The sequence below is a fragment of the Pipistrellus hanaki genome (assembly GCF_964339955.1).
Source record: "Pipistrellus hanaki genome assembly, chromosome: 2".
NCBI classification, from domain to species: domain Eukaryota; kingdom Metazoa; phylum Chordata; class Mammalia; order Chiroptera; family Vespertilionidae; genus Pipistrellus; species Pipistrellus hanaki.
Genome location: NC_140504.1, coordinates 157,308,337 through 157,320,735, shown reverse-complemented (window position 1 = coordinate 157,320,735; position 12,399 = coordinate 157,308,337). Strand labels below are relative to the sequence as shown.

At 38.7% G+C, this 12,399-nt stretch overlaps 1 protein-coding gene across 1 annotated transcript in view; it reads left to right on the top strand.

Moving 5' to 3' along the window:
- The window catches only part of UBE2U (ubiquitin conjugating enzyme E2 U), a 58,638-nt gene that overhangs the window by 14,550 nt on the left and 31,689 nt on the right, over positions 1 to 12,399 (top strand). The window contains exon 5 of the mRNA XM_084875205.1: positions 1,689 to 1,809. Within this exon, the coding sequence (XP_084731331.1) occupies positions 1,689 to 1,809 (121 nt within the window). The remainder of the gene's footprint in view (positions 1 to 1,688; positions 1,810 to 12,399) is intronic.

Genomic DNA, 12,399 nt, shown 5'->3' with positions numbered 1-12,399 from the left:
GCGAGTGGTTGAGAGGCCTTAGCATATCATTAGCATATTACACTTTGATTAGTTGAATGAATGATTGGACACTTAGCATATTAGGTTGTTTTTTTTAAATATAGAATAGGCAGAATTTTAAAGGAATCCCATTAGTCTCCCATTCTCTGGTTATTCAAACAATCTAGGTATTGCTGTAAAATGACTTTTCAGATGGATTGAAAGTTACTAATCAACTGACCTTGAAATCAGAAGGTTATCCTGAATGATGCAGGGGGACCCAAAGTAATCACATGAACCCTTAATGATAGAAGAGGAAGGCAGAAGAATCACTCATAGGAATATAAAATAAAAATAAAAAATAAAAAATAAAAAAAGAAGAAGAAGAAGAAGGGATGTGGCAGAAAGGGACAGCAGAGAAATTTCAAGCATGAGTACAGTTTTTTAGAAATATGTGTTTACTAATTTTTAGAGAGAGAGGAAGAGTGAGTGATAGAGAAATAGAAACATCAATGAGAGAAAAACATTGATTAGCTGCCTCCTGCATGCCCCCCACAGGGAACTGAGCCTGGATCTGGGCATATGCTCCTACTGGGAATCAAACCAGTGCCCTCTTGATTTATGGATTGGTGCTCAACCAATTGAGCCACACTGGCTGGGCAAAAGAAGGATTTTTCATGCCTTTGCTGCCTTTGAGATATAAGGGTCCAAGTAAAGACCTGCATGATACCTTGTGGAATTTCAGGTTCAATTCCTATTCAGGGCACATACCTACGTTGCTGGTTCAATCCCTGGTTGAGGTCATACAGGAAGCAACAGATGAATGTTTCTCCCTCACATCAATGCTTCTCTCTTTCCTAGTACCATTTATTGAATTTGATCTTGGTTTTATACTGTACATTCATGAGCCAAACATTAGGATCAAAACAAGTCACAAGTTACTTCCTATAACTTAGTCCTTCCTATCACATAAATTTAAATTGGATTTATGTATAAAGGGAACTAAACATTAGAAAATATTAAAACATTTCCATTAAAAAATAAAAATTTAAAATAGGAATATATCTATAATATTAGCAACAATAAAAATATATTTAAAAATGAAAAAAATAAAACTTTACATTTACACATGAGAGTATATGTGGATAACAGATAAAACAGAATTACGTATTAAGGCTTATGTTCATTTCATTATTCCTCTATCAGTGTTTCCCAAACTTTTGACATATGTGTACCCCTTCTATAATTTTTGTAACACTGAGTACCTCTCATACTCATGAGGACATAGAATTAGGCACAGCTAAGCACGGTGCAGTGCATATCCCCACCAAACTCCAGTGCAACACGTACCCCCACCAAACTTTTCTGTACCCCTGTGGGTATACGTACCACACTTTGGGAAAGACTGCACCATCAAATGATTAATTTGGTATCTATAATAGTTTCTTTTTCTTTCTTTTTTAATCCTTACCCAATGATATGCTTTCATTAAATGTCAACTGTAATTGAAAAATAAAATTAACAAAGAAGACAAGAACAAGAGTTTTTTGAGAGTAGGGACCCTGTCTACTTGTGTTTGTTTCATCTTTGGATAGATATATTGTAGGCATTTAATAAATACTTCTTGAATGTTGTATGTATTGGTTGCTCTTTTTGCTTTGAAAAAAATTTTACTTTAAAAAAACTATGTCCCTTCTATTTTCTTATAGGTTATGCTTTCTAATCCAGTGCTAGAAAAACCAGTGAATTTGGAAGCAGCCCAAGTACTGACTGAAAATGAATCTATGTACAAACTAATAATTCAAAAAATTTACCGTGACACATTATTATGTAAGAAATGCCTACTTATCATTTGCCAGTTATTAATTATATATTTATAGTAGATAAGTGATCTAGCAAATAACTTATATAAAAGAATATTTTCTTCTATTCATTTTTAGTAATGAAATTATACTAAGATCTCTCCTACTGTACCTCTCTGTCAATCCAATTATGTGATCTTTTTTATTTATTTATTTTTTTATATTTTATTGATTTTTTACAGAAAGGAAGAGAGAGGTTCAGAGAGTTAGAAACATCGATGAGAGAGAAACATCGATCAGCTGCCTCTTGCACACCTCCCACTGGGAATGTGCCCACAACCAAGGCACATGCCCTTGACTGGAATCAAACCCAGGACCCTTCAGTCTGCAGGCCATTGCTCTATCCACTGACCCAAACCAGTTTCGGCAATTATGTGATCTTTTTAAAAGATTATCAATGATTATCAGCTTAGTGTCTTTAAATGTAATGGTCTTATGGAGGGACGGTGCCACTTAAAACTAGCCTACCCATCATAAAGCTATGACATCTAGTTTTAACTCTTTGACCTATAATGGATATTTCCTAGATTTTACTCGCAGCACCCCAGATAATACTGATTGGGGATTCCCTTCCTCTTGATTAGCAAAATGCTCAGCTTTTCTTATTTGTTTGTTTTGTTTTTGTTTTGTTCTGACAGTACATCAACCCCCTGCTCCCCACCCCCTCCAGGTATTCCTTCTAAGTGACTATGTGGAAATGGTATCTGAGGCTCTTCAGTCTTTCTCTCTCTTGACTAATGTTTATCTGATATCCTTGGTTTGCTCACTCTCATTCTGCTGGTAACCTCTATATGACTCCTAACTCCATCACCTTCGTGGCTCCTGTTTCTCTTTGCTGTTAGCAGAACAACGCTGTTGGCTCCTATGCCCAGAAGGGTTTGCCACAAAGGAGGGTCGGGCCCCAAGTGACATGGTTATTTTCTTTCCATCCTGCCCCTCCTCTTCCTGCAGTGCACAACCTGGCACGGTAGCCTGCATCGCCACCTCTTTAGTCAGCAGGCCTTGCTGTTCCAACCCATTCTGCTGTTCTTACTTCTCTCTCATGTGTTTTCTCTCTCAGATGCCCATTCTCTCTTTTCCCGGTCCCCTTCTAGAACCTGCTAGTCCATTCGCTAGATCTGTACAATTGGAACTAAGTTCAAATGTTTCTCCACAGGGATTCTGGGTCTGATGCAAATGAATCCGTTTGGATCAGGCATCTCTTATGGTCATGATTGCCTTGAGATTCCTCAAACATCCCCTGACAGTTTTGAGGCTTGTTTGTACACAGAGGAGTCATATTGTTTCACCCTGACCACATTTGTAACCTACCAGAATGCTGTAGCATCCACTGCTGTAGCCTCTGCACTCAATAATCATTTATTGAATGAATGCATGCAGGAAGGATGCATATCATTTAACCTTTCGCTGAGCCCTGCAGGACTATCATTATAAAGGAAGATTCTGTCACAAAGCTATGTCCATATTTTGGTACATGGAAATGTAAAATCTGGTTTTAAAGAATTTTCTACTACAGATAATTCTGTGCAACAGATTTTGTGTTTGCCCTGCAGAGAGAAAGGATAAGAAGAAAATTAAACAAAAATTGGCCTTTCCTTTTGTCCTCCTGTCTGGTAGGCATCAGCCTTTGCCCCTTTTCACTTTTCAACTTTGCCATCAAATCACACAGAAAAGCTGTCCAAATTGCCAAGTCACCCAGCCAGTGAGCAACAAAACAGACGATACTTTGGCAGGTTTGGAAACAATTTTCTCTCAATTGTAAAGACCCTGTTGCTTCTTGTTGCCATTGTTGCTCTTGAGAAGCCTGATTTCCTTCATATGTCCAGTTACTCACATGTGATAGATTTTCTTCCTGGAAGCTTTAAAATCTTCTCCTTATTCCCATTGATCAGAAATTTCTTGATAATGTTTCTCGATGTAGTTTTTTTGCGTGTGTGTTTTGTTTTTTTCTCCTTATATTCATGTAGATCATTTGATAGGTGGTTTAAATCTGATTTTTAAAACTTTAATCCTTTAGTTTTGGATATTTTTCTTATGTAATTTCTTTTATAATTTATTTCTCCTTCGTTTTCCCTATTCTTTCATTTAAATATCCAGATGCTTAGATGTGGGATTATTGATCCTTTAATTCTTTTTTTAATTTCTTTATTGATTAAGGTATTACGTATGTGTCCTTATTCCATCATTACTCCCAAACCCCCTCCCATTCATGCCCTTACCCCCCTGTTGTCTGTGTCCATTGATTAGGCTTATATGCATGCCTATAAATACTTACCCCTTACCCCATCGTCCCCTACCTTCCCTGAGGTTTGCCATTCTGATCAATGTTTCTCTGTCTCTGGATCTTTTTTTCCCCATCAGTTTATGTTGTTCATTATGTTCCATAAATGAGTGAGATCATGTGATATTTATCTTTCTCTGCCTGGCTTATTTCACTTAGCATAATGCTCTCCAGCTCCATCCATGTTGTTACAAATGGTAAGAACTCCTTTTTTACTGCAGTGCAGTATTCCATTGTGTAGATGTGCCATAGTTTTTTAATCCACTCATCTGCTGATGGTCACTTAGGCTGTTTCCAAATCTTAGCTATGGTGAATTGTGCTGCTATGAACATAGGCGTGCATATATCCTTTCTGATTCATGTTTCTAGTTTCTTGTGATATATTCCTAGAAGTGGGATCACTGGCCCAAATGAGAGTTCCATTTTTAGTATTTTGAGAAAATTCCATACTGTTCTCCATAGTGGCTGCACCAATCTGCATTCCCACCAGCAGTGCATAAGGGTTTTTTTTTCCTCCATATCCTCACTAGCACTTGTTAGTTTGTTGATTTGTTGATGATTGCCATTCTGACAGGTGTGAGATGGTACTACATTATTGTTTTGATTTACATTTCTCTAATGATTAGTGACTTTGAGTAGGTTTTCATATGTCTGTTGGCCTTCCTTGTGTCTTCTTTTGAAAGTATCTGTTTAGGTCAGTTGCCCATTTTTTGATTGGGTTGTTTATCTTCCTTTTGTTAAGTTGTATGAGTTCCCTGTAAATGTTGGAGATTAAACCCTTATTGTTGATATCATTGTCAAATATGTTCTCCCATATAGTGGGCTTTCTTGTTTTGTTGATGGTTTCTTTTGCTTTTAAAAAGTTTTTTATTTTGATGTAGTCCCATTTGTTTATTTTCTCTTTAGTTTCCATTGCCCTGGGAGAAATATCAGTGAAGAAATTGCTTCAGCATATGTCTGAGATTTCGCTGCCTGTAGATTCCTCTAGTATTTTCATGGCTTCCCATTGTATGTTTAAGTTCTTGATCCATTTTTAGTTGATTTTTGTATATGGTGTAAGTTGGTGGTCTAGTTTCATTTTTTTGCATGTGTCTGTCCAATTTTCCTAACAACATTTATTGAAGAGACTGTCTTGACTCCATTGTATGTTCATGCTTCCCTTGTCAAATATTAATTGAGCATAGTGGTTTGGGTCAATTTCTGTGTTCCCTATTGTATTCCATTGATCTATATGTCTATTCTCGTGCTAGTACCAGGCAGTTTTGAGAACAGTGGCTTTGTAATACAGGTTGATATCTGGTATGAGATACCACCTATTTTTTTCTTCTTTCTCAGGATTGCTGTAGTTATTGGGGGTCTTTTTTTATTCCAGATGAATTTTTGGAGAATTTGTTCTAGGTCTGTGAAATATGCCATTGGTATTTTAATGGGAAGTGCATTGAATCTATAGATTGCTTTGGGTAATATGGACATTTTGATGATGTTGATTCTACCAACCCATGAACATGGTATGTTCTTCCATCTGTCTATGTCTTCCTCTATCTCTTTTTTCAGTGTCCTGTAGTTTTCTGCATATAGGTCTTTTACCTCCTTAGTTAAGTTTATTCCTAGGTATCTTAATTTTTTTTGGTGCGATGGTAAATAGGATTGCTTATATAGTCTCTCTTCCTGTAAGTTCATTATTGGTGTATAGAAATGCCATAGATTTCTTGGCGTTAATTTTGTATCCTGCTACATTGCCGAATTTATTTATTAAGTCTAATAATTTTTATGGAGTCTTTAGGGTTTTCTATGTACAGTATCATGTCATCTGCAAGTAAGAACAGTTTTACTTCTTCTTTTCCAATTTGGATGCCTTTTATTTCTTCTTCTTGTCTGATCGCAATGGCTAGTACTTCAGCACTATGTAGATAGGAGTGGTGAGAGTGGGCATTCCTGTCTTATTCCTGATCTTAGGAGAAACAGCTTTAGTTTTTTCCCATTGAGTATGATGTTAGCTGTGGGTTTGTCATATATGGCTTTTATTATGTTGAGGTAAGATCCTTCTATTCCCACCTTGCTGAGGGTTTTTATCAAGAAAAGGTGTTGGATTTTGTCAAATGCTTTTTCTGCATCAGTTGATCTATGTGATTTTTATCTCTCAATGTGTTTATATGATGTATCACGTTTATTGATTTGGGAATATTTTACCATCCTTGCATCCCTGGGATAAATCCTACTTGATCATGGTGTATGATCATTCTGATGTACTGCTGGCACCGATTTGCTAGAATTTTGTTGAGGATTTTGGCATCTATGTTCATGAGGGATATTGGCCTGTAATTCTCTTTCATTGTGTTGTCTTTATCTGGTTTTGGTATTAGGGTGATGCTGGCTTTATAGAAGACGTTTGGAAGTGTTCCTTCCTCTTGAGTTTTTTGGAATAGTCTGAGGAGGATAGGTTTTAGTTCTTCCTTGAATGTTTGGTAAAACTCCCCTGTGAAGCCGTCTAGTGCCAGGCTTTTGTTTGCTGGAAGCTTTTTGATAACTGTTTCAATTTCTTCCATAGTTATCAGCCTATTGAGATTTTAGAATTTTACTGAGTGATTTTGGGAAGATTGTATTTTTCTAGGAATGTGTCCATTTCCTCCAGGTTGTCTAGTTTGTTAGAATAGAGTTGTTTATAGTATTTTTAACAATCCTTTGTATCTCTGTGGGGTCTGTTGTTATTTCGCCTCTTTCATTTCTGATTTTATTTGGGTCCTCTTTCTTTGCTTCTTGATGAGCCTGGCTAGAGGTTCATCAATCTTGTTTATTCTTTCAAAGAACCAGCTTTTGGTTTCAATGATCTTTTGTATTATTATTATTATTATTATTATTATTATTATTATTATTTGGTCTCTATGTCATTCATTTCTGCTCTGATCTTTATTATTGTCTTCCTTCTGCTCACTGAGGGCTTTTCCTGTTGCTCTCTTTCTAATTCTTTGAGTTATAGAGTTAGTTGATTTATTAACATTTGTTCTTGTTTTTTGAGTTAGGCCTGTAGAGCTATAAACTTCCCTCTCAGGACTGCTTTCATTGTGTCCCATAATATTTGCATTGCTGTGTTTTCATTGTCATTAGTCTCCAGGATCTTTTAAATTTCTCCTTTGATCTCGTTGATCACCCAATCATTGCTTAATAGCATGCTATTCAGCTTCTAAGTGTTGGATTTTTTTGGAATGTTTTTATTGTAGTTTACTTCTAATATTATGCCTTTGTAGTCTGAGAAAATGCTTGATATGATTTAAATCTTCTTGAATTTGGGGAGACTTTGCTTGTGACCCAATATGTGGTCTACTTTTGAAAATGTCCCTTGTGCACTTGAAAAGAAAGTATATGTTCCATAGCTTTGGGGTGAAATGCTCTGAAGATGTCAATTAGGTCAATCTGATCTAGTGAGTCATTTAGAATTGCTGTTTCTTTGCTGATTTTTTGTCTAGAGGGTTTATCCAGTGATGTCATGGTGTATTAAAGTCCCCTACTATGATTGTATTGTTGTCGATCTCTTCCTATCTTCCAGGAGTTTTTTTATGTGTTTGGGTGCTCCTGCATTGGGTGCATATATGTTCACCAGAGTTATATCCTCTTGTTGTATCAATCCCTTTATTATTATGAAGAGGCCTTCCTTACCTCTTTTTATGACCTTTACTTTGAGCTCTATTTTGTCAGATATAAGTACTATTACCACAGCTTTTTTTGCTTTTTTTTTTTTTTTTTTAATTTCCATTTGCCTGAAAGGTATTTTTCCATCCCTTCACTTTCAGTCTGCGTGGGTCCCTTTTTCTGAGGTGGGTCTCTTGTAGACAGCATATATATGGATTGTGACTTTTTTTTATCCATTCAGCCACTTGATGTCTTTTGATTGGAGCATTTAGTCCATTTACATTTAAAGTTATTATTGAATGGTACTTGTTTGTAGCCATTTTTATTTTGTGTGTCTGTGTTCCTTTTTAACTTTTTATTCTTTTTATACCCTTTAGCATTCTTGAATTGGTGGCTTGGGAGTGATAAACTCCCTTAGCCTTTGTTTGTTTGTTTGTTTTATCTGTGAAGCTTCTTATTTCCCCTTCAATTTTGAATGATAGCCTTGCTGGATAGAGTATTCTTGGATTCAGTCCCTTTGTTTGCATCACTTTGTAAATTTCCTTCTATTCTTTTCTGGTCTGATGTGTTTCTGTTGAGAAATAATTTGATAATCCAATGGGAGCTCCCTTGTATGTAAATTTCTGTCTCTCTTTTTTCAGTCTTTAAGATTCTTTGTCCTGAATATTTGCCATTGTTATTATGATGTGTCTTGGTGTGGGTCTTTTTGGGTTCATCCTGTTTGGGACTCTGTGTGTGGTATGTGACTTTTTTCTTCACCACATCAGGGAAGTTTTCTGACACTATTTCTTCAAAAAGTTTTCTAAACTTTGTTCCTCTTCCTGTTGTTCTGGCACCCCTGTTATTCGTATGTTGCATCATTTCATGTTATTCCATAGCTCCCTTAGGCTCTCCTCCTGTCTTTTAATTTTTTTCTCCAATTGCAATTCAGTTTGGCTGTGTTTTGCTTCCCTGTCTTCTAATTCACTAAGTCGGTCCTCCACTTCTCATAGTCTACTGTTGAAACTTTCCATGGTATTTTCATTGCAGCTATATCATTCTTCATTTATTCTTGATTCTTACATAAGTTGTTGATTTTTTAAAATCCATTTCTTCTTGGTTCTTACAAAAGATGTTGATTTTTTTTCTTCCATCTGGTTCATGAACTCTATGACCCTTTTTCTGAATTCCTTTTTCTGACATATTGCATGCCTCTGTTTCACTTAGCTGCTTTTCTGGCTTTTCTTTCCTTTGGTGGTATCTTTGTCTACCCATTTTTGGTCTCACCAACTGATCTAGATGTTGAGTCATGCAGGGGCTGCTCCTTGGGTAGCAATGACTTCTCGGCTGTGGTTGCTCCTAGGGCGGTCATGGTAGCAGCTGCTTCTCAGTTGGCAGCAGCTCCTCTAGTGGGTGCTGTTTGCAGCAGTGGTGTCTCCTCTGGCTGGTGGGGACAGCTGCTCATATAGCTGCTGTTCCTTGGATGGTGGTGAGCTGATTATGTGGTTACTGCTCCTCGGATACGGACGGGTTGCTCTCATCCAGTGCTTCTTGGACAGGGGCCAGCTGCTCACATGGCTGCCACTCCTCAGACAAAGATGGACTGCTCACATGGCTGCTTCTCTTTAGTTGGGGGCTGGCTGCGTGCTCCTGCTGCTCCTTGGATTGGGCAAGCTGCTCATGTGGTTGCTGCTCCTCAGACAGGGGAACTGGCCACTCACACAGCTTTGCTCCTTTGACAGGGGCAGGCCACATGAAGCTGCTGCTCTTAGGCCTGGGTCGGGTTGCTCATGGAGCTGCTGCTCCTTGGACAGGAACAGGCTGCTCACATGTCTGCTGTTTACGTGGTTGCAGTGCCCTGGCTAAAGCATTGGGCCAGTCAGAGGAGAGCGTGCTTCAGAACTCACAGGAGCCTGCGCCTAGGGTGGCTGGAGCCTCGTTGACCATAGGATCACAGCTTAGGTAGCAGGTCCCTGGCAGGGGTGGCTGTAGAGTCCCAGGTGTTATCTGAGGGAACTCTGGGTGGAGTTGAGCTGGGCACCCAGTTACAGCAGCTCTCCCCTTCAAAAAGGCTAAACCTCTGAGGACAAGCTGGCCTCCCAGTACTGTTTGCAATGATAGTAGAGGCTGCCTAGTTATACAAGCCTGATTAGTCTGCCCCTGAAGGTTCCACGGGATCTAACACTGTGCCTCATTCACACACACACACACACACACACACACACACACACACCACCTGACCACACACTTCTTTTACTCACTCACCCACTCATGCTCTTTCCCTCACTGCTGCATTCTTCCTGCCTCTGTAGTTTGGTTTGAGGTGTTATTTACCCATTTGTGGATGGAGTTTCCTCTCCAGGTGTCTGGTATATGGCTTGCTCTCAAGCCCCTTGGCCAGACAGGATAAAATTCACCTCAACAAGACACAACACAAAGGGAACTAAACACAAATATACTCATGACACCAATAACTCCATAAGTGACCACCTGAGAAAAAGAGTTAGGGGAGAGAAAAGACAGCACAAATGATATCAAAGAGAGATAAAGATAAGAGATAAAAGACAAAGGAAGGAACAGGAGAATATATATATGAGAGTAGGACACCATAGAATCAATAGATAAACAAACAAACAAACAAAAAATACAAATACCTAACACCCAACAAAGAGGGTTGGGGCAGAATCTGTAGAGGCTGAGTTTATATACTGAAAATAAGATTAAGAATTGGATAAATATGGGGAGGACCTCAATTTAGTATTGAGGAAGTAGAAAAGGAATAAGTGGATAAGAAGAAAGAGAATGAGAAGAAAATAATAATAATACATTTACAAAAAAATTGACTTAAAAATGGTATAAAAAATAAAATTTCAAATAAAAAAATAGTGATAGAAAAATAATGTGAAAAGAAATAGAAAATAAAGCAAAAAGAAAAACAGGAAAACAAGAAGAAAAAAAGGGAAACTAAAAATAAAAGTGAAAAAAGTGAAGTTGTTCCTTTGGCTGGCTTATGATCCCAGTCGTTTGTACTAAACTATTTCTCAGTTTCCTGTCGCTAGGGCTGAAGATTTCTCTTTAGGCCAGTTCCTGTGACCTCTCAGGGAGTATTCAGATTCCTTTGTCTCATTCAGAGTGGGTCTGGGTGTGGTTGTATTGGTTGCCAGGAGACTGGAAGGAGGGGCTATCTCTCAGGAGAAAATGGCAATTGTGGGGCTCAGATATGACTCAGCACCGGACTGTTCACTCTCCCCTGATTTCACATGTCCAGTTCTCCAGCACCTCAGCCACAGGTAAGTGTCTGTATCTTAAAGGTCCTATGAACTAGGTTCAGTGAAGAAAGGCACCGGCCCCAGAGTAGGGAAGGACTGTGTCCCTGCAAACTCCTCTCTTGCCGAGATTGAGTGTTCTGGCCAGCCCTTCAGAGATACCTCTGATCTCAGATCCAAAATCCAGAATCCAAGGTCCAAAATACCTCCCACAATCTTGTGGACCCTTTTTTTTTTTTCACAGTCAGACACGTTGCCTGTCCTCAGGGACACAGTTTGGTGCTGTATGGTTTCTCCCTAACCCTCTGGACACAGAGGTCCAGCAGACTCTCTTGCCGAGATCCTTGATTTCACGTTTCTCCAGGGGACCTCTACCCTTCCCGGCTGCAAACTGTCTCACCAGCTGAGTCTCCTCCACCAATTCGGGCTGAATTCCACTCATTTCAGCCGCTCACTCTATTTGCTCCGGGACAAGGTTCAGGACACATCCATCTATTCTGCCACCATTTTTGTCTCCTTGATCCTTTAATTCTTTTAAAAAATATATATTTTGTTGATTTTTTTACAGAGAGGAAAGGAGAGGGATAGACAACTAGAAACATCGACGAGAGAGAAACATCGATCAGCTGCCTCCTGCACACCCCCTACTGGGAGGTGCCTGCAACTAAGGTATGTACGTGCCCTTGACCGGAATCGAACCTGGGACCCTTCAGTCCTCAGGCTGAAGTTCTATCCACTGAGCCAAACCTGTTTCAATTCAGTCCTTTAATTAAAAAAAAAAAAAAAAAAAAAAAAAAAAAAAATCTACTCTCTCCTATTATCTATCTCTTTGTTTTCTGTTCTATATTCTAGAAATTTTTCAGAAAAGTATGTTTCTATTTTTTCTCCCTATTTGTTTTGATGACTCTCTTTCATGATATTGAATTTACTCAAATGTCTAGGATCTTTGACTATTCATATGATGAACATATGGTGAATGGAAAACAGTCATTAAAAAGAAGGGGACTATTTAAATATAGACTGGACTTGTGATTTTGTTTCATTACAGGGTTATTCTGTGGAGGATACCATTAGTTATCATTGGTTAGGCTTGAAGCCATTAGTTAGGCTTGACTACTTCCCCTGAGATAAATCTGGGAGAGAGGTGCTAGCTGCTTACACTCTGGAAGGTGGACAAGGGGAGAGAGTGAGCGTCTTATCTCTTCAATATGATTTATTTGATTTAGTCGCCAATCTCAGTCCCTTACCACACTCTTGTTCTGCTTTGTGTCTGGTTTCCTCCAGGCTCGAGCCTCTCTGACTCAGTTTCTCCAGAGAGTATACCTCCTTCCTCCTACCTGGGCAGTGGTGACGGTGCAGGGGGTTGATCTTGGGTGGCTGCACTGTTCCTCTCACCTTTCTGAGG